General features: G+C 40.6%; 1 protein-coding gene across 1 annotated transcript in view; it reads right to left on the reverse strand.

The window, feature by feature from the left end:
- The window catches only part of NID1 (nidogen 1), a 43,141-nt gene extending 31,714 nt beyond the window's left edge, over positions 1-11,427 (reverse strand). Inside the window, exons 1-5 of the mRNA XM_040058950.1 lie at positions 11,221-11,427; positions 4,077-4,376; positions 2,765-2,994; positions 1,702-2,129; positions 654-803 (exon numbers count right to left, since the gene is read on the reverse strand). Coding sequence (XP_039914884.1) covers positions 654-803; positions 1,702-2,129; positions 2,765-2,994; positions 4,077-4,376; positions 11,221-11,427 — 1,315 coding nt within the window. The remainder of the gene's footprint in view (positions 1-653; positions 804-1,701; positions 2,130-2,764; positions 2,995-4,076; positions 4,377-11,220) is intronic.
- Positions 11,428-23,592: the final 12,165 nt, after the last annotated feature.

The raw sequence follows: 23,592 nt of genomic DNA on the forward strand, positions 1-23,592 counted from the left end.
GCTTTCCTGGTTTATAAAACACGGTCTTGCAGTAAACTATTTGAGTTGTTGAAATGCATCTGTACTCTGGGCCAAATCACTACGAGGATTACAAGTGTATACGTAAGAAATTCCTTTATGCATTTTACGCGGGAACAAAGTTTAAAGGGGTATTTAACATAAATCTGGCAGATCATCCTTTAGTAAAGCAGCTTAAGAGTCAAAGCAGAGTCATGCTCTTTGGTTGGATGATCAAAGTCAATTTGTTCATCACTTTGAACTGTCCATTTCTAGAGTGAGGGTCATATCAGATTATAACACGTTGGAACTTCATGCTAATGAAGCAACTAATGCTAGGAAATACCACTGGATGTTATGCTTTCTTTTAAATGACAGTTACACAAGAAGTTTATTTTTTCTAGAAAGTCACATTAAAATGCATAAAGCATATAATTGATCACTCAAAATAACTTGCTTCACTCAAAAAAAACCGAAAAAAACAACCATTTTTAAAAAGTAGAGCTCACTGATTCAAATGCTTTCCACTATATCTCAGTGATAAGCCTTTCAAAAAGTTTTTTTATCAGGTCTTTTTTGGAATTGAATACAGGTCACCTCATTCAAGAATGCCACACGTAATTGCTGCTTATGTATCTAAATTTCAAACCAGTTACCTTCTGCTACACACTGTCTGCCATTTCCTTTGTAACCAGCAATACAACTGCAACAAAACCCGTTGGGATAATCCTTGCAAATGGCATGCACAGAGCACTGGTGACGGTTGTTAGCACAGGTCTGTTGGACATCTGTGTGGTAGCGAAACACTGTGGAAAATAAGACCAGATGTTTACATTTCATGTAATTACAGTGGTATTCACATATATCCCTGCACTAGTTTAAAAGTATCTCTGGACTCACTTGATCAGCTTCTCATTTTCTCTTTAAGGAAAATGAACTCTTGCAATTAATAGTGGCTAACCTTGCAATATGCAAATACCTTTCTACTGTTTTCCAGAACATGTCAGGGCTTCAGCTGATCAATTTTTTAGTTAGAAAACTGTTTAATTCTATTGACTTCAGCAGATCTGTATTAACACAGATCAGTTAAAATTCCTGTCAAAGCTAAACACAATAATTTTAATTTGTCCTTGTTTCCAAATCAAAACAAAAAGGGACTTCCCAACTTTAGAACAAAACATATCAGTACAGTACCCAGGACCATGCAGCAACTGATGCCCCCTGCAATCTTGTTTTACCCTGTTACTTAATGGAGATAGCAATTCTCACACCTGCTTCAATTAACATCTGGGCAGTCACATTACTCTGAAATGTCTAGAAACACTTTATTAGAACTTAGAATTGCTAAATCCATCTTTTTAAGACTTGAGGCCATAAAACCCTAGTCAAAAAATTTTATGACAGCTTCTATTCTCAAACTTTATTAAATCATCTGTATTCAGTAGTACATGTGAGAAAGGTCTGTGAGCTTGACTAGGGAACTGGTTTACTAGACTGACGAGAACTGCATCTGACAGTGACATCCACTAACATCCAATAACACAAACTTATGACATGTGTCCAGATTTTCAGACAGGAAGCTAATGAGAAGGAAACATTGTTTCTTTTTTAATTCAACTTCTTTCACCTGGTTTTTTTGGTTGATTTTTTTTTTTTTTCAGCCTGTCCATGTTAGAAGAAGCTGAACTGTACAAAAGACCTTACCTATTCCAGTTTCATCAAATTCTTCCACATCTATGACTTGAGGTGGCTGTGGGGGGAACTGCTGGATTCGAAACTGGCGAGGTGGAGCTTTCGCTGTCGGGAAATTTTGAGGACTGTAAAAAGACTCCGTTGAAGGTGTTCCTGTTACATCTTGGTAGGGAGTCAGAAAGTCTTCTGCGTCTAACCGAGGAACACTGTATGTGACGAGGTGCTGATCCTCCTCAGTGCTGTCTGTACTACTTGTGATGTACTGCTGTGTTATTTCAGTGGATCCATAGTCAGACATAAAGGGCTTAGAAGTCATCTCCTGGTCTTCTTCGTTGGGCTCGATGCTCTCCAAAATATTGCTGATTTTGGCAGGCACAATACTGTCAGATGAGCTACCAATCTCGAACACCCAGACGCCCTGCTTCCCAGCATTGCTGCTTCTGTCAAAGAGAAGCACATGCCAAATAGAGCAAGTTGTGTGGTATTTCTAGCCTACACACAATGTTATTCACTGAGAAGTGCCAACACAAAACTGTCTAATTATCTTATCTACATTACATACTTACCTACAGGTACAGTTTATTCAGCTGTAGAACCCCTGACAATTTAGGTAATTTTTTTTTTTTCTCCTCACCCAGAGTTCTCTTGAGAATTTCTGGCTTGTCTCCAAAGCAGTGGGAACAGAAAGAGATTTTAGGGGTGTAAAGATCTTGCTACCACTTCCTGAAACTTTCTAACTCATTCCCTTTCCTGCTTGTACACTTCTTCTTTCAAAAACACAAACACACAAAACCAACCTGCCCAGGATAGATGATAAAAAGTTGAAGTCTAAGTAGTACTATTTTTATAAGAACTAAGTATACAGGAGTTCCTACCAGTGACAATGGGAATATGGACTTTTAACAAATTACACCAAAGTCCTCAAGGGGGTAGATATTTATCAGTGGCAGACCTTGTGATTTCTCATGCAATAGCTAGCGGGATCTTATTAGTTCGCATTGATTCATGCTACAATTAAGAAAACCACACAACTCTGATGCGTTCTTGAGGAGTTTAAGCAAAGAAAAAAGCATACTTGTACAGGTTTCTAATGCTGTCTTCATCATTAGCAATGACATTGTAGGATCCTGGCTTTTCCCAAAAGTAGTAGTTTGTAGAGGCTTGACTAAAGCCAACCATAGCAGGAATATTTTCATCGCCATTCTTGGAGTATGTGCTATAGAACTGCAAGCTATCTTCTGGATAAAGGAAAATAGCATAGGAACTGGAATCAGAAGAGGCTAAGACAGCCTGGAATGTGTTTCTCTGTGGAAAAAAAAAATTAATACACATTTATTCACGTAAAAATAGTCAAGAAAGAGTAATTTTCTTTTACTCACGCTTAAACACAAAATGAAAATCAGAATCCTTGTTAACAAGAAAACATTATCAAAAGTAAACTACATCTGTAGGAAATAGTCAGATAGGCTGCCCAAAGCATAATGATTTTAAGTTCTGTAATGCTATAGGATGCTATTTCATTTCCCAAAAATAACAGAAGTGATGTGCTAGACTAAATAAAAAATTCTGTAATCAGAATGTTTAAAGTATAGTTCAAGTTTCATGTTGCTCAAGTCTTTTCCCACTCCTGCCTCCTGTAGGAACCACTGGGATAGCACCTCAGACATCAGCTGTTCGTTGCTACCAGGGTGCAGAATTGTTACTATAAACACAATGCTTGTGCCAAGTTCAGCAAAAGAAATCAGTTGTTGACATAAAAAGATATGCTAAGTAACAGTAATGTTCTCATCAACTTTGATAATGATGGTGTACAAAGTTATATATCCTTGCAGGATAGTACCTGAAAAGGGAAAAATTGTTTGTGAATAATATAAAAATAACCTCTAACTGTTTCTTAATCCAATACCAACTACAAAACATGAGCTTTTTCTGAATGCAACATTATCTGTTCAGAATTGGCTTAAAATCCCACTAGTCCATACGGTTATCTGATTTTACATAGTTTGATGTCAAAATGACTTAAGAGGCTGCTGAAAAATGCAAGCCAGCAGGATTACATTGCACAGAGGGAGGTCAGGATAATCTAGTTCAGTTATTATCACAACCCATTTAGCATTCAAAATAAGAGTCATCAGGAAACACAGCAAAATCAGCTATGTAGTGTCAAGCATCATCTTTTGAATTAATAAAACATTATTAAAATAAAATTCAAGTAAAAGTTCTGGGAACTCCTATCTTGCTAGTCTTTTCAACGATAATATACATTCTTAGGTCTGCAGAATCCATTTAAACACAAAGAAGTTCAAGCCTTCAAAGCAAAAGGTTACAGTGTTCCAATTTAGCTGAGCATGTGTCCGACATGACTTAAAGCTCTGATTAATATTCACCTTCTCTTCCAAAGCATGATCTTCTCCTGGTGGCTGGAAAGGAGCCACAAGCTTCCAGGTAACAATAACAACACTGTTGGGATCAAAACCAGACTCAGGAAAACCTCTTTTGATATAGTCTGATGCAAGTTGCAAGACATCTGAGGATGAATCTTCTCTGTAATACACATTTCCACGTCCATCTGTTGTGTCCAGGTCAGCCATAAAAGGAGCAATAGCCCCAAAACTCACTGGGAATTGACCAAGGTATTTTTCTTCACTTGAGGGTTCATTCACTGCAATAATCCCATTAGTGGTAACCTGATAAAAATATGGAAGTTAAAACACAAATACTGTTCATACAATTGTTTCCCAGACATGTGCTCCAGATCACAGTATTTTAATTTTGATTCCAAAAGACATTTAATCACAAGTCGGTTTTGTATCTAAAAAGTTACTGTTTTAAAAAGTAACTGTGTTTTTTTTTTTTTTTAAACTGTTTTTTAAAGCTGTGGTTTTTTATCCCATGTCAGGAGTCCTGCGATTTTGGTTGCCCAAAATCAGAGGTCAGCTTTACAGGTAGGACAGTCTTTTTTTCCTTAGATAAAGATTTTAGCTATTTAAATTTCAGACACCTATTGTCTCTTCTGACAAGGATATACATACCCTTCCCACCAATGCTTCAGAAGCTGACAGGATTTCTGAGCAAAGAACTAATTCACACATAGATGCCAACCCCCAAAAAACTGCTCCATGCTTATATATTGTAAAAGGCCCAAGTGAAATTCTTTTAGGAAAACATACAGATTTCTCTTTGCCTGGTCAGGACTGCTTTAGTTTTCACTTCACTACAACCACCCTCCTAGGAACTTCTCTGCTACTGTGCAAGGCTAACAACAAGCTGCTGCTCACGCTTCAGACATGCTGTGAGCACACAGAGGCTCTTATACCAGAGGCTATAGAGTCTAGGAGACAACTTCCACAGCAGATATAGGCCACCCTATAAATTCCTTTACAGCTGAGTGCCTTGACAAATCTGATAGGAAAATGGGTCTAATACTTGAAGAGGGGGTGGGGAAAGGAATTTGCGTGCAGAAATGAAACTCTCGGTCTGCAAATACATAGGTAATGGCTCAGGGAGACTCAACCCATCTGTGAGATGATGATTCACTGTCAGCCACCTCTGACTAAAACAGAGATAAATACATACATACAGGTGGGTGCTAGGGCACATCCAAGTGTGACAGCCAAACTCCACTGGCAAACCAGAGCTGGCTCTCACACACACAGGCAGTGAGCAAGACTACAGGTGTCAGGCCTTGAGGCAGAGCACCAAGTGCTCACACAGAGCTTTTTGTGCTGGGCCCTTCCACCAGCTGTGTTTGGCACAGACTCAGCCATGTACAAATCTGTGGATAGAGCCATAGCTGGCCTGACATTTCTTTCTAGTGCAGCTAACAAGCAATTTCCTAGTTTCCATATGAAGCTGTTCTGAAAATGAGAAGTTTCTTTAACACAACAATCTCTTCTGAGGGTGAAAAACAAATGCACCTGTAATAACAAGGGATCTGTCCCATGAGAATCAGTAAAGGAAACATGTAAACAATTCAAGAATAGATAGATTTGATGGTCAAGTAAAATACCGTTTACTAACCAATAGAATAATTAACAAGAAAGCTATTAACTGATTCAAGTTGCCCATGAGGCTTGTCAAAACTGTATAAAAGACAGCAAGCATGCGGCCATAATAAACAAGAGCCTTCTGATAACTTGATACCGTGTCATTCTGTACGTCGTGAACGGCTCTACAACAACACAAATCCACCTCCAAGTCTTGGACTACCTAGTAACAGGGCACATGTGACTACCTGCAGGCAGCCAGGACCCAGGTCCCTCTAGACCTGCTGCCACATACACAGGGGACCCAAAAGGGGACAGAGATCCCAGAAATATCATATAACCTATGAAATTAAACCTACAATCTCCCACAGATTTATCTCATTCACAGGGATTCTTGTGAGTCCAAGACGAACAAACTGCTGCTGGATCTTTTTGCACAGTCAAGATATTGTCAACATGATAAAATCTTTACTAGAATGCCTAGAAGTGGGTTAGAATGGCTACTGACTCAGACTGCAAGGCCACCTAGCCCAGTGGCCTGTCCCCAGCTGTACCCGCTAGCTTACAGGTTCAGCAAAACAAGAGGACGTGCACATACTTCTCCAGTGAGCCTCCAACTGCATCCACCTCAAGGGACTCCCTGTGGTTTGGCTGGTTTTCATTCTCAGTAGATGCCTTTCACATATTTGTTGAGTCTTCCCTTAACCCATATAAACTTCTGCATCCACAAAATCCGTTAAAAAGGAACTCCATGAATTTGACTCATATTCTCATGTCCCTCCTACTTTTGTTTGCTTTCAGTCTGGCTTCCAGCTTCATTTGATGACCCTAATTTTTGTATTGGGACATACAAAAATTCTACCCAGTCTCTCCCACTATATAATTTCTGTTCTTGAAAGAAGACCCCTAGGCTACCCATGCACTCCCTGTGTAAGAGCAGTTCTCTGTCTTTGATCACTCTTATTGTCCCCATATATTTCTTCACCCTTTTCCACCCTATAAATTTGTAAACAAGGAGGCCAGTAGGAGGCCACACATTCTTCACAGAGAAATTACGGTCTGTGCAAGCCCATCAAGGGTGCTGGCTGCAAATGCCTTGGCAACATCTTTAAAATCTGGACCACTGCTACTACATACAATTAATCAGAAGAAGTGTACTATGAGAACTCATGATAAAAATCACTCCTCCATACACAAGAAACACCTATACCTCGAACTCTCCTTTCGCTATCCAGAGGGTCAGAGCACATCCCATGCCACAGATCACTGGTCAATCAGCCTAGTGTATAACTGGATAATCATAATAATGGCTTATCACAAACTGTTAGCAAAGAGTTCCCACAGCATATCAGAATTTATTTTAAAAGTGGCTTGACATATGCTATTTTCTGCAGACGTATAATTTCATTGGCAGCTAGAGTGTAAAATACTAAAAACATTAAGATCACGTAAAAAAAAAAAATAGGTGAGATGGCTTTATGCATGAACAGCATATCTAAGGTATATAAGCAGTTAATACCTTGTGCAAACATGTTGGAAAAGCAGGTCATTTTAGAAAGGGGGAGAAGAAGCTGAATATTGTGATAATTTTTACACTACTCATTCATGACTTGAGAGTGGGCACAGATCCTAAGGTGAACTATGAATCTGAGGAATAAAGAACTAAAAAGAGAGCATGGGTTACCTCAGTACAGACCAAACAACTGGAGTTGGACATGTAAGAGAAATCTAGTCCAGAAAAAAATCCCAGAACTCCTACAACATCTGTACACTAGAAAATTTCTGTATAAGAGAAGCTAAAACATGACCTGAAAATTAAAACCCACCAATTATACTTTACCACTGGAAGACAGGATGGAGAATGGAGGACATTACAGTCTGTTTGCTAAGACCTTTTAGCAAAGAGATGCACTCCCTCTTTAAAGTAATACATTTAGTGCAAGTTTTCCTTCTGCTTTCTTACATTTTTTTGTACACAAACAGCCTTACTGTCACCTAAATCCTCTTGTGAGAGACGACTGGTGCTTGAAGTATTTTAAACAAATTCCATGCTCTTCATCAGATCTGGTGTGTGCTGATTTTGCAGCTTCATGATCCTCCATTTATGGCAGAGATTAAAACAGCATTAAGAGAAAATACAATCACGGCTCGTTAATACTGCAGAATAAAGCAGAAGCCAGAAGAAATGGCTCTCCTCTTTTCACCTCTTAGTGACATGTGTCCAGATATTCCTTTCCTATTTGCTAAAACCTTTAGTGTAAGAAGCAACTTTATGAAGGAGATGCAAACTCCATTTTTAAAAGAAAGTTTTTAAGTGAGTAAGTTCAGTTTTAAATATTAAGGGAACATTTCTACAACCCAGAAACCATTTGCAAGCCATCACACAAAAATAAATAAACAAGCTGCTCACTTCATGCAGTGATTTTTAAGGCCAAAAAAGAAACACACCAATTAAAAAAAAAAAAAAAAAAGGTTTCATCTTTCAGATTTAAGAATACATTTATATTGACAGAGATGGTGAATAGTCCTCTAACTTCACCCTGCTTCTTTCAAGGTCACAAACATAGGTTTAAGAGTGAATCCCAAAATAAAGGGATGTAATTTGGGGTAAGTACTGTGTTTCATTAAAGCATCATTCCAGTCAAAAAGGAAAGGGGGGAAAAGAGGCCTCAGGTGGGCGTTGTCTGAAGACCAGCTTTACAGTACATCTTTCCTTTTAGGGTATAACACTATTTAAATTGACAGGAACTAACACAGATGTATTTTTAGCATGTTAAACTTCTGGATTACACACATAGTTAACATACATTTGTGGTTTGTAGCAGAACCAATAACACACACACACAATTACAGGTCCACCTTGAAAACCAAATGAGAAGAGGAGTGTAAAGTAAGGAAGTACTTCTATTAAAAGAAAAATTGTGTGTACAACAAAAAAATTAAAGTTTCTAACAAATGAGGTACTTTTTCCCTGTTCAGTGACTAGGCATTTTATGGGCTTGAATATTTCTGCACAAAAAAAAAAAAAAAAAAAATTAGAAAATTTGGATTTATTTTTATAATGAAGTGACAGTTGACTTAAAGCAGTAAAGTTTTCTAATGCAAACATGACCAACTATTAATTTAAGAAGTTAATAAAAGTAAGGATTAAAAAAATTGAACTGAGCTTGCATTAGGGGATTCTCAATTCTTTCCTAAATAGAAGTAACCCCTAATCCTTGCATTTTTCCACACCAGTGAGTTTTACTGCAAACTAAAAAAGCCTTAATAAAAGTATGCTATTGAAACAAATAGAATAGTATGGGCTAGTGATAGAGTTCAATGCTATAAATCTTACATACAAAAGCACTGTACTGAGGATTAGAATTTGGGAAAGTCTGTTTCCACTTATATGAAAAAAAAGTGTTCTCTTCTGTCTATGAGAAAAGGTTTTGTTGCCAGGGATTTTATGACAAGTTGGTACTAAACAATCACTTCACAGAATCCCTTGCCTTTCTATTCATGTATAGCTAACTTAAACAACTCAGCTTCTCAACTGTTAAAAAAGATAGAAAGAGAACCCATATAAAATTGCTACATAAAATTATGTGCACTAAATGTTAATTGTATCAGATCGATAATATTTACTACCAACACGTTGGAAACTCCAGCCAAGCAAGATTGTAGAGCTTCATAAGTACACGCTACCAATATATAATAAAAATGTATAATGTGAAAACGCATTAAAAACTGCTCAGCACATTTCCTTAACAGGTATGCGTCTCCTCTCCCCACCCCCATGAAGTTTGTACTGTGCTTCTGTTCTGCAGTACTTGTGCCAGATTCAGTGCAAGAAAAAGCCTCTGCATAGTGTATAGACTGATACTGGAATGCCATTCATTAAAACTGCCCATCCTTAGTACTGAGTAATGCCGGCAGAGCCCTGGAAGGGATTTGGAAATATATTCTATATGGGTATTGTTTCGGGCAAAAACTAATTAGAACTGTTCCTTTTTGAGGGTGGAGTAAGTAACAGGATCATTAAACTAAAGAAACTTAGACCAGTTAATCAATTTACTGCTCTTTGAAAGCTCTGTTCTGTCTCTGTCGCTTACCCGACATGCCGCTTGTTCTCTTTGCTTCTCAGTGGCTGAATATACAGTCCACTATCTTTCAAGAATATGTTTGTGCTTTAAAAAATTGTATCTTTTTACTTGGGTTGACTAATCAGTGACCAAATTAAAGTACAGAAAGGCAAGACAATGAACTAAGGGTCAAACAAGCCTGAACTCCACTAAATGCTTCATCTCAGTCAGCTTCAGTGAACAACATCCATTTTTCCACAGAAGCATAACCTGAATCCCTCAAAATTTTAGATTTCAGATATGATTTCAGGATTTATCTAAGTAGTGGCAGTATGAACAATGAAAAGCAGTGTAACTTAAATGTCAGCACAAGCAAGTTACATCTTCAGTGAATACCCATGAAACAGACTCAAGTGCCTGGGAACTACATCAATTTTTGAACGACTGCAATCACACAGAGCTCAAGTTTCCCGAGTGTCTCCGTGTAGGTTACTGAGCTGTACCCTCCACGGAGTTACATCTTAGATCCATGATACTAAACCACACTGCTTGATCTGGACAGGGAGGTGAGATTCAGTTTACCAGATTAATGCACTGAACACATTGTGCCTTCCCTACCCAAACCTTTCTAAACGTGCTACTCAGCATGTTCAATTAGCCTACACAGGGCTTCAGGGGAAACCAGGCAATGATAAAGTGAGCAGTACCCTTGCAGCGTTCTGAAGACATGCTGCCATTTTAAATTTTTCCTTATGGCTGCTTTTGAGCAGCTCTGCTCCAGACAATCTGTTTTCAATCCCACCTTCAAACACTGAACACCCTCCATCAGCTATAAACATGCACACACCACTCTGGGATGCAGATTCAGCTGTGAGACATGCACACAAGGCTGAGATGTGCTTGCAGCTCAAAGCCTGCAATTACTACGGATATGGACTTCCTCCACTCAAGAGACTCTTAAAACAATGATCACCTGAGAGCTACCAACATATTAAGGAACAGAAAGCTCTCCCACTACCTAGAGGTGCAAGTCTTGGATATGTTAGGCGGCTGGTTAGAGACCCCGTTTCAGTTTTGTGACTCTGGCACGCCGAAACACACGAAACAGACCACAACGAGGATGTTCCTGAGCTGAACATACTCTGTACGAGTGCAGAAAACGCCTGGGGATGGCATTCACTCTGGCTAATCTACTGCATTCTCTTTACGCTCCCGCTATCTATTGCATTGTCTCCCAGCGGAGGTTGTGCACCTCGAATAATCTGCCCCGGCCGCAGTGTGAGAAGGGATTATTAACACGGCCCCGATTCCTGACTGAACACAATTGGAACAATTAAGTTCTTTGGACCGACCTCTGACCTCGGCACTCACGCGACCCACACGGAACCCACGAGCATCACCGCGCACCCCCGCAAAGCTCCCCGAGGAGTCCCCGGGAGCGGTTCCGGCCCTCCGGCGGTCTCAGGAGGCCCCACACTCACATAGAGGGAGCGGACGGCCGCGCCGTAGAAGCGCAGCGTCGTGTTCAGCTCCAGCGCCGCCGAGTTCACATCGTCCCCGGGCTCCAGCGCGGCATCGCCGCGATCTTCGCCGTGCGGCAGCAGCGCCAGCCGCTCCGCGGGCAGCGCCAGGACGGGCAGCGCCAGGGCCAGCAGCGCCCAGCGCGGACAGCTCGGCGGGGCGCGCATCCCGGCGGCTCCCGGCGCCGGCGGCAGCGCCGTCCCGCCGCTATAAGCGCGGGCGGCGGGGCCGGGGCAGCGGGGGGGCCGCGGCCAATGGCGGCGCGGGGCGGGCGGGACGGCGGCCCGGGACCCCCGCGGCCGCGCCCGCTGCTCCGGCGCGCTCGGCAGAGGCGCTCCCGGTCCGGGGCTCCCCCCGCTGAGCCGAGAGGCGTCCGTGCAGCCCGCGGGCACGGAGCCTCGGGAGCGCTCGGGGATGGGGACGCTCGGCCGCTGTCGGGATCAGCGCCGCTTGTGCGGCGCGAAACTCGGGAAGCTCAGTCGGTGCGGGATCGTAGGCAGCCGGCAGATGCTTTCAAAGCGTCGCGGCTCTCCGCCAGGGCCGGTGGGGTTTCTGCGTTAGTTTGGAAAATGTGAGCTCAAAGTGACTCCAGCAGCTGCAGTACTTCTCAACAGCCAGCGCACTCGGACCAAATACCCAAATCAACATGAAACAGAAGTATGAATCCCCATGCTGTCTTCTGAAACAATTTTGATACCAGGTGCTCATTGTTTGGGGAAATGAATAAATACATTGGAACGTGTTTCATAAATTAACACCATCCATGTCAGAATTGCCTTGGGTTGTAAAACAAAGCTAAAAAAATAAAATAAATCTGCAAACAGAAAATTACAGATTATATGAAACACAGAGAAAATAGATATGATATATAAAAATATATTACATCTGACTATTACTTCTTGGGTTATAGTGTAGTCCTGCTCCCTTGGAACACCCAGAAGCAACTGAAGAATGGTCATATTTCATATGTTTTTCCTAAAGCTTCCAAGTGAGGACAGCAGTGTTTAAGGATTAAATCTTGGCCAGTAAAGTATATGCTGTGATATGTCCACAGAATTATCTGTTTACAGCAAGGAAAGACAGCCAAAATGCTACCTGCATACTTTTTGCATGGCTTTTACTTTCTTTAAATCCCTGGGGGGAAGGGGCGGTGTTTTTGTTGTTTTGGTTTGGTTTTTTTACCTTGTAGTAATGTGATTTTGCATTTGGCAAATTGCAAGAGCACAAGACATTCCTGGGTAGAGCTATAACCATGCCAGCCTAAAGAAGAAACACATCTAATCACCATTGCCACCAACAACTATTAACTATTGGGTTCTGTATGTCAGCGAAAACAGTCACTGAGACAAAGCAGTGCGAAGGTCTGGGAGGAAGATGAGTCTGCTCTGCTTGGGTTCTTGCTGTATTTTCACGTGCAGCTTTCACCTCCATATTTTCAGAGCCTCTGAGACAGTGACTGTGGATTCATGGAATCCATGGCTCTCTATATATCCAGGAATAGGTGGCTAACCACTGCCGCAAGAGCAGCTTTTAGGCAGGATCACCACCATATCTGAGCACAGACATACCCACAAAGATGACTCACTATCTAGCCAAGGTATCTTTTTCCTCATTTGACAAATCAACACTTAACCACAATCCCACTGTGGCTTCTTACATTAAATGTGCGCACTAGCATATCGCCAGCTGCCTCCACCACAAAATCATCTTCCTATTACAAACCTGCCACCCATTTCCAAATCTGCAGAACCTAAAGGTTCTTGTACAACACACCTCCATAGCACAGAGAAAGCCTAAATTAACCCCCATGGTAACACCAGAACCACATATACGCATTCACAAGAGCATAATTTCTGTTAGGCTTAATGTTTTCCACAGCCATGTTTACTACAACAGTAAGACTCAACAAAAGGAAGATGTAAGCAAAACAAGAAAAGAAAGACAAGAAAGAAGAAAATTCTGAGGGGGTAACATTTTTCTGTCAGATTCACATGATTTCCTAGTATTATGTCCAGAATTTGAAGGACAAGAACCACTGGGAAGCTGGAAACATAGTGCAGTAAATTTGAAATAGACTTGAAGGCTCAAGAGTTAAATATCTTCATCTGCATGTTTAAAACATGGGGTAATAGCCATGTTAGGGTAGACCTTTGTCCATTAGTCAGCATATTGAGATTGTTTAGTCTATACTTAACCTTAAGAGGATGAAATGTTTCTGTTGTAGTAGCAAGTTTACCTTCTATACAGCTCCCACTGTGAGGAGTATTAAGGATTGTTAGTTCTAAGATAAGAAAATAAGTTTCTCGTTGTCCTTTCTAGCATCTTCAATAAGAACCTAAAAAGGGGATGGAAAAACATGTTTACTTGTGTTGTAATTAATTGGGAGATATTAATTGCTAACTCCAACCAGAATGGAGAATGAAAAATACTTCATCAAGATTTAAGAAGGGGAAAACAGTATTTAAATGCAAACTGGAATGTCACAATTGAGAAAGACCTTCCAGGAGGTCTTTCATAGTTGGTAAATACCAAGAACTCCACATTTTCATTGGATAACAAATCAGATATGGCAGCAGTTTAAAAAGCAACAGTATTCTCTGAGCAGCCACTGAGATCCTGTACAACAAATGACCCAGGTTTATTTTGTAACAGGGAGGTGACATTTTCCAAAGTTGTATAATGACACTGCTTTTCCAGAGATTGCTTGTGAGATCAGAGGTGTCACAGAAATTCACCACTGGAGAGAATTCAGACTGAAACCAGAAAAAAAAGATCAGGGGACAAAAGGAAATTGCATACAAGAAATTACTAAAGAACTGAACATGTGTACTTGATTAAATGATAATGGGGAGATGTGATTAAGATCATGTTTCAAAGGTACGGAGCATCTCCAACTCAAATATGTGGAGTGGTAGCAAACAGATGGAGGAATTAAATGGGTGAGTTTAAGGACTGCAGGTAACTAGGACATAGAAATAACTAAAAGAACTAAAGAAAACATGTGTCAGCAAATGCTTCTTTACTGTGGGGTCTGTTTTCAGATAAATCATAGAGCATAAGGCAACCTGGAAGCAGAATGATAGAAATCTTTGAGAAGTCAACACTAGGTTGATCAGATCACTAAACAATAGACCTTAAGAAATAATTCTGCATTTAACAATGAATTGAGACAGTCCAACAGATTTGAGTTTCTATGTTCATACAGTGCTAAAATAGCTCACAGATATACACACACATATATTTGAGAATTTCACTGCTAAATGTGAGGAGATTGGGAAAAGGGGGTAGAGATATGGAGAAGCCTGACCTTCTCAAGCCCCTCCCCAGGTTCCATGAACAGAGGAAATGGAGCTAGTGTTCCCTTTGCTGGCATGACTGGAGTAAGGAAAGTAATGGCCTGGGCCTCCCATGAAGATGTTCTGCTGTCAAACGACAACAAAGCATTTTAGCGGACGGATCAAAGGACAGAGTAACCACGTGGTAATAAACTGGAGAGAACTGAGTATTTGGGATACTGGCAGGAAAGCATAGTACTGAGGTCTGCTGAGAAGGAGCATTTTTTTGAGAGACAAGGTCATGGGAATCAGAGTCAGAAGCAAAGGCAAGGCTCACAGGAAGATCATGGAGTGCACATCATAAATTTAAATCACTCCATCTTAGAACTTAATGTTCATTGTTCACAAGAGTGGGACACGATGAGATTCCTTCTGTAATACACGAGCCAGTATCATCAGGGAGGGCACATAACTGGAGCATCTTCAAAAAAAAGTGTATTTTGCAGCAGAAGTCTCTACAGAAAGAAACTAATTCTGAGGCACTCTTAGATGCTTTTGAGTTCACATGAATGGCAATAGTCTATCTTGGCCTCTAGATTAAGGCAGAGTATAGAATCCCTTCTTTTTCTCTCATGCAGAGCTATTGTAGGGGGAAAAAGGAGCAGCAGTATAGCAGGACAATCTCCTTGGAAACTCATATCCTGTTCTGGAGAACAGCTGGGCATGAATAGGGATGTGTTAACACTTGGCCATGTGTTAAAAGTTCTCCAGTACAGGAGAGATATGCTGCTCTGATATAATGGTACACAGCAGCAGCAGATATCTGCCCTGGAGCAGGGCAAGGAGCATAGGAGGAACAGAAGTTCTTAGACCCCCTTAGGTCTAGTGCTAGGAGACACTTTGTATTTCTGTGGTTGTCTTAATTTATTTCTATCTTTCATTATTAGAGCTGGTAAGTGTATTCATAGGGGACAGAAAAAAAAAAAAAACCTCAAACGGGAAGTTATTCTTGTACAGAGTCATGAACACTTTTTTTACCCCAATTTAAAATTTAGGAAAAATTAGATGGAAAATGGAACAGAAAAATATCAGCATTGTAAAATGGCTAGACAAAATAAACCAAAACCAAAACAAAACAAAAAAACCCCCAACAACAACAAAAAACCACACACCTACAAACAAACAAACAAACAAATGTAGCCCTACAATCCTCCCATCTGACATGTAGCCATGTGAAAAATATTACTTTTTAAATATATATATTTTTTCAAAATATCCTTCTTACATCCTAATGTTTGGTCTCTTCCAGGAACAGATTCTCTAACCCAGTAAGAATTCTAGAACTTCTCTATAGAGAGAGTTGTAACAGGGCCAGAAGACATACAGTTAGTTTTCTATTCAAATGTTCAGCTCAGCACTAACATCTACTCCAAGTCTTACTGTTTTGTTATTATCTAAAAGATTTTGCTTTGTGCCATAAAAGTCTCCAAACAGACAATAAAAAAATTACTTCGGAATTTTAAAAAACACAGTGAAGACAGGAATACAAAATGTATGATCATTTTCTCATACACACGGAAAACAGTTACAATATGAAGGAAAATTGTTTTTTAAACAATGGGAATGGGATGTGGAAAACCAATTTGAATGGGACAGGAAGACAGCTATGAAAAAGGTATCATTTACAGCCTATCTTCTCCAAGACTAAAGAAATAATTACTCTGATCCACTGATGATTGTGTCAGATTTCAGAACAAAGACATTACACACATGGAAAATACATATCCTTGTGGTCTGGCGAAGACATGGTATTTAGTGCATCTCAAGTTTAACCATTGCTTCAGATTGAGTGTGCTCCCAAACTAAAAGCAATAATAAATGTTGTATTCTCTTTTACGTGGCATCCAGATTTTGACTGTGATGAATTTCAGGTGCAGATGTAACACATAAGAAAAAAAAAAAAAAAAAGATACCACACTGAGTCTCAACAGCAAAGCTTCTAGATGACAATCAGAAAGAGAGGCCAAGCACTGATCTGATGCTGGTGGCAGCTCGAAATTCACTAACAAGTGGTTACATCTCCAACTTTTCTACAAACATTCAGAAGGGCTAAATAAAGTGTGAAACACGGACACAGTCTCTCCTGTGACAGCCAAATTCCTCTCTCACATTAGCTTCTTGTGTCTGCAGAGCACCCAGGCAGCCCCATAGAGTCTGTCTCTGCCTGAATTCTCTGCCTGGTACATCTTGCAACAATTGTCATTTAGAAAGAGTATATGGTTTCTCAGATGAGTCTAAATGCTCTCAACAATTCAGGAAAGACACTTAACCTGCTTTCCCCCATGATTATTGAATGATTTCTTTACAGGGAAAAAGTATTATACATTATTTTTCTGGACTGGAAACCATTGCCTAAGTTAGTGAAATTCACTAGGGAGAATCTATCATTGTTAGGTGACTGTGAGTAAAACAGAGAAATTGACTTTCATTCAGGACAGGTGATGCAGTAGTACAGCACAGACCAACAGTTTTAATTACTGCTTTTTACAAAAGGACCAGATAAGGGAAGAAATATTTAATCAATTTCTCAAAAACTGCCTGGTCTCAAAATTAGGTTGTGGTTTATCTTTACATGTAGATCTATTTGTGAAAGCCCTGCAGAGAGGAAGAACAAAGTTCCCTATAATTCCATGCTTGGCTAGATTGAGCAATAGGTATTAATATTTTCTTTAATGAGGTTGCTTGTAAATGTTTTCATTTTTGGTCAAGGTCTACTGGGAAAGAAAATTCCTCCTTCCCAAAAGAGGATGTAAATATTTCCTGATGTCTCCTGGTCAGCCATTCAAAGCTGGCTATACTAAAGGATTTTTGCCTTCAGGAATCTGGTCAGCATACCCCAAAGCTTCTTACAAATTACTGAAATTTATCTGTGAGCTTCAGATAATTTGCAGGGGCAGGGGTGGGTTTGCATGCTTAAAGTCCAAACTTGCCTGAGAATGGCTGAATTATAACCTTAGACTCTAAGAACATTGTCAACAGGCAAAATTTTGGATTGACAATTCTGGTAATCACACCACACAAAATGGTAGTAAAAACTGGTGGATATCAATTAATTAGTTTCATATTTTTTAAAAAATTATTTTTCTTTGTTTTCATCTTCATAAGTTTTCCAGTATCTTGAATTAAAATTTTAGTTATGAGGTGCTATAAATATAATAATTTATTCTTAGATTAGACATGTGCGAATTCAAGAACTGAGTGTAATTTTCAACCTAAAGACCAAATTTGTGTGCTTGGGGTAAGTTATGTTTAAAATATTGGACATAATGCATGTAGCTGGCTGCAACACACCAAACATTTTAATGCTGAAAGAAAATTTTTTTTGCTCATTTTTTTAAACTGTGTAAAAACTGTGAACTTTACCCTGACTTGAAACAGTCCAGATTCAAAAAGACCCAGGAGTAATTCCATGAATTACAGCTATTTATTCTTTCTGACCCAAGGATTTATATTGCTTCACTTGGAATCTGCAGACTCATACAAGCAATAGCCCACTCACTTCTTCCCAAACAGCATTTAGTGCTTTAGACTAGGATGTAACACTATAGTTTTGCCACAGAGCAGCAATAAAACACCGGGATCTGCACTAAAGTGACTCAGCACAGAAACAATTACATTGCCCCTGGGGGGGGGAGGGGGGGGGGAAAGAAAAAAGAGGCACGATGTGCAAACCCTGGGATTGACACAATAACTTATTCACTGGAGAAGTGACAGGGTGAGAGCAAGAAAAGTCTTCTACAAGAGGTTGCTAGAAACAAACTCCTTGTGCAGTCTACACACTCAGCTGGGAGAGGGACAGAGGATTCTTCCTGAGGCTCAAGTAGCAAGGAGTGGATTGTGTCCAAACTATTAACCCCAGACGTCACTGGAGCGTCCACCCTGCAAAGCATTTAGCCCTCAATCTCTGCTGGACTACTGTAGCCCAAAGACACATCTTTTTTCATTCTTCCCCCTCTTCCCCACTCCTGTTCAGTGTATTCTGAAACAAAATAAACCATTACAGAGACCAGCAGTGGTTTAGTTAAAGCACAAAACTAAGGGCGTGTCACATACCAAAGCCTGTGACATGAGGGTTTGTGCAGGTATTTGAAGTTGCAAAGCCTTTAAGCTAGCTCTGGAAGATGAGAAAGGGCAAGAACAAAGTCTGGTAGTGGCTCATGTCTGCCTTTTGAGCATGGTCCTGGGAGCAAACTGTCGCCAGACCGCTCTGTGTTTTGTCATGGAAAGAACCTTTTGGAGCGGACAGGAGATCAGCTCGGGCAGCTCTGATATTCAAGGGCTCAGTGCATGAGGCAGATCCTTGGCCGTCTCTCATTTAGCAACACAGCTGTACCTGTGTACCTGCAGTCAGAAGCAGGTTTCTAAGCTTGTCAAGGGGGAGAGACAGCAAGACTGTTACAACTTTAAAAGCTACACTAGCAAATGAAAGGTTACCAAAGCCTTTTCAGGTAATTACTAGTTCTTGCTCTGTGGCTCTCTATCAGATTTCTGACTAAATGACCTCACTTGTCCTGCCTTCTCTCCCTTGGGGTCTCTGAACTGACTGTTAACATCCTCCTCCTTTACCTTTTCCCCACAAGGGCCTTTAACACTGTACTGGTTATCTGTATCCGAGTTTCCTTCTATATCTTTTTTTCAGAAGAGTCTTTTATTAACCTTTTGGGATCTTAGGGCTGACCCTCTTTATGGCTCATTGACCAGTTCTCATTCCTTGAGTTCTTTCTCAGAGAAACTCACGTCTATTTCCCTTTAATTGTAAATCTTTTATGATTCCCTCAAACTTCCTGGAAGAAAAACATTTGAGTGTTTTCCAGTAGCGCAGATTTTTCAAAGTTACACGGTTGCACAGTTCTGCCAGCATGAGTTGTACTTATTTACAAGTAAGGCCACTAAACTTGAGGAAATAACAGGAAAGAAAAGGTACTATCCAAAACAAAAGTACGTCTGGTCCTTAATTCTCTGTTTTTCTTGAAATATATAATAATCGTTATTTGCTGATTTTATGTATTTAATGCATTTGTCCCTTAAAATGCTCATCCTATCCAGCAACACATCCATCTTTAGAGCCATTAAATACAATATGAAATTGCCATTTACCCACTCCTATTCAACTTGTGTAACACCTTGTATAGTCTGAAAAAAAAAAAAAAAATTAAATTGTTGAAAACAAATAATTGGGAAAAAAAAAAAGTGTACTACATTGGACCCAAGTTTAAACAAAATGATTTTTTTGGGGGAGTGGATATTAACCTTTTTATCATCTGAGGAGGTAGACTAACTTCTGAAGAATGACCCACAGCATTTGAACAAACAAGAGCATTGTGTGCTTTCTGAGGGAAATCTGCTGTCCTTTGTTTCTTCCATTTAGTAAATAAAATTCAGTTATATAAGTACTCAGAACAGGACTTTGCCTTATCCAAAATGTATTTTTTTCTGTGGCTTATTCCCTGCAACAGTAACAGGTTTTCACACAGCAATCATGGTACAATATTCCCAAAAATCATGATGTAATAGTTTCAACAGCACTTTCTATTTGTCAGATTCCTATTCTTCCAAATTTCAAAACCTTTTCTGATTATTTAAGAAGCATTTATTGTCATTCCACTTCACAAAGAGAAAAATTAAGGTACCAAAGAAATACAGTTTGTCCAGCTGGCAAATCAGAAGACACATAGGAAACTCAGTGAAGATTTCCCAGCAACAAGAAGCAGCTTTCTAAAGTGGAGAAGACCATGTTTCTTCCCAAGAAAATCCAATTTCAGCTAATTACTCTCTCTATGGGTATGTGGAGTGTGAAGTTGTGCTTTATTTCTAAAGCTCACAAGTCTCAGGAAAAGCTCACCAACTTGAGATATTCTGTGGGCTACCTCACAGCAAAAATTAATGAAAAAATGATCCCAAAGAAAAATTAGGAGTAAAGTCTTTTAGTGTGAATATGTAACAAAGGATTCTGTTGCTGGCTGCCAAATTCAGCCCCATTGGGGAGGATATGGCTGACAAATTACAGCTTGGTAAGTAGGGAAAGATACAAACAATTATGCAACCATTTTCATTCTGTGTGGTGGAGGAATTATCTGCAAGCTGTTTCTGTTGTCCATAAATTGTGCCATTACTTTGAAAACAGGATGTATGCTTCAGAGTAAAATAAAACAAACAGATTTACTTAATACAGCAACATAAAACCACCCTTGACGGTGCAGTATTGTTCAAACAACCCTCTTATTCATGGACAGTAAAATACAAAGGTAGAGATAATAAAATTAGAGAGGAAATTCTGCTTGGTATGATTCTTGCCTGAATAAAACCTTACCTTTAAAGTTCCTAGAGCACTGTGTCCATTTTACATGGCAAACTATGACCAAGACTAACTTAGTTTTCTTGCTTGCTGATGCTTCTTTCCAGATATTCATCAGCATGGCCTGCATGTTTCATGCATCTAAGTCTTCTCCAAAACCTGTGAACATTTCTGCCAGAGTATTTGCAACCTTGGGGCATATATCCAACAGCATATATGCTATATGTACAGAAGAACTTACAAGTACATTATCCTTATTATTTCACTGCTACTAATGGTAATAGTTTTTCTAGTTTCTAAGGTTTCTGAACATTCCCTACAGTGTACTATAGTTTTCAGACTGACTTAAACAGAAATCCCTCCCAGACTGCTCAGCCTTGCCTGAGGTCAGGACATTTGTCATTTCCAAATAGCCTGTCTTCTCTGAACATGCTTTTCCCCTCTTGGTACCAGACATAAATATTTGTTGCATGTGCTGCTTCAGCAGAGTAACAACTCTGTTACTGTCCCAGTATCTGAACCAGCTGCTCTCAGCTGCTCCTGCCGTGGCAGAGCCAGACCCAGGACTAAGAGAAAGCCTGTTGGATTTCCACTGGCCTCAGTAATCTCACTCCATACTTACAGGGTGTCTTTTTTCAACTAAGAAGGAACAACCAGGGAGAAGAAAACCTGGATTTCAGAAAGGAGTCAGATGAGAGAAGGATGGTGGGAAAGCGAAAGAGAATTTGAGTCTTTTAGGGCAGAGGATACAAATTTAAGGCCTGTCATGACCAGCATTTGCTTGTGCAAATTGCCCTGATGACTTCAAGAAGGGGCTGGTGATGAAGAAGAGCACAACTTGGGCTACCCCGTCCTGCAGGCAAAGGAGCAAGAGGTGGACTGCTGCCTAACCATGTGTGCACTCCCAGCCATAAAAATGAAACCCAGGGTCTGCTGATCCTGCTGGTCTTGGCATCCTGCAGGATAAAATGGATCTCCTCTTTGATCAAAGATCTCTCTCACCTCCAGCAGCGCTTGACTAAGACGAGTGAATTCTCTAAATGAGCATCTGCTGGTTTTAAATAAAAGAGAAATGCTGCTACTCAGTAATAAGGAAGGACGCTTAAAGAAATGAAAGGAATGGGCAGGCTTGTGTTGCTGAGCACAAGGGCACTGGTACTAGTGCAAGGAGCAAAAACCGGGTGAAGTTAGCTCCAACCAAGAAGACAACAGCACACAAGAGATGCTAAGAGGATTAAACCTTGTGTTTTAGAAGTTATCCCTTGTTGAGCTTGACTCCTGCCTCCTAGGTCTAGTAGTTTATATCTGTCTTCAGATTCTATTCAGTGAGTGTTAAAGACTTCTTGGTGTTGCAGGCTTCCACTTCAGGACAGTTGGCAAACTGCAGCTACAGCAAAGCAGAAGCTCCAGCAGCTTTTTCCCTGGCAGAGGTCTTTCACCTGTGAAGCCAACCAGTAAAGATTCAAGCATATGCTATACAGCATGAATAGGGTACAGTACAGGACACTTTTATTACTGCGTACTTTGCAACTTCTAAAAGGTGACTTTTCAAAGCTGGCATTAGGATTGCTTGTGAACAGCCAAGAGTCTACAATATCACAGGGGAAGTAAAAGCTCATCACAAAGGATGCACTGTGCAGCCAAAGCCTGGAGGAGACTGAGTGGAAATCTCATCGTGGTCTTCAACATTCTCATGAGGGAAAGCGAAGGGGCAGGGACAAATCTCTTCATTCTGGTGATCAGTGACAAAGCCCAAGGAAACAGGATGAAGCTGAGTCAGGGAAGGTTTAGGTTACATATCAGGAAAAACTTTTTCACCCAGAGGGTGGCTAGGCACTGGAACAGGCTCCCCAAGGAAGTGGTCACAGCACCAGCCTGACAGAGTCCAAGAAGCATTTGAAGAACGCTCTCAGGCACATTATGTGATTATTGGGATTTCCCGTGCAGGGCCAGGAGTTGGACTCGATGTTCCTGATGGGTCCCTTTCAACTCAGCATGGTCTATGACTCTATGCTAAAGGATGTAAACCTCTGTTGTGCAGCTCCAGAAAGATATTTCAAAATAGAAACAGGCAGAGTGAACCCCCTGCCGTGACAGACTGAGTCCAGTGGCTGTGTTTGCCAGTGTGTCAAGCCTTACACTTTGAAAGTGAGACAAACCACAGACTCCTACCACCCAGCCTTTTGGAGCACTCTGCTGCAGGCTCCTTCTCAAGGGAAGCTGCTCCCCTCACGCTCCCAACCTCCTGCGGTCGGAGACGGTGCTCGCTATCAACCATTATTAACCATTTCAGAGATTTTCGAGGCTGTGGCCGGTGGGAGCTCGCACAGGTCCTGCTGGGAGGGGAGCCACAGGACCCCACGCTGGCACACGGTACTCCCAGAACAATGTTGCCCTCGGTTTTCTGTTGGGATTTTTTCCATCGTGCTCGGCTGCAGAACAGTAACACCAGCACCCTCCGCTGGCCCCTGCCATGAAGACACCTTCAGGGAAGGGGCTGATCGGAGCTTAAATCTAGAGAAACACACTTTTTACTGGACTTACTAATAGGTCATGCCTTCTGCAAGCGGCCCCCAGCTGCCTCCAGTCACTACACTCACACACGACGTAAAAGCAAGGGCAGGGACTTTAAAGCTTATGCACAGAAAGAGCACTTAATTTTAGTGTTGATTACAAAGACTCGTAAACAACGTTATAATACA

Source organism: Hirundo rustica, chromosome 3 (genome assembly GCF_015227805.2).
Source record: "Hirundo rustica isolate bHirRus1 chromosome 3, bHirRus1.pri.v3, whole genome shotgun sequence".
Lineage (NCBI taxonomy): Eukaryota > Metazoa > Chordata > Aves > Passeriformes > Hirundinidae > Hirundo > Hirundo rustica.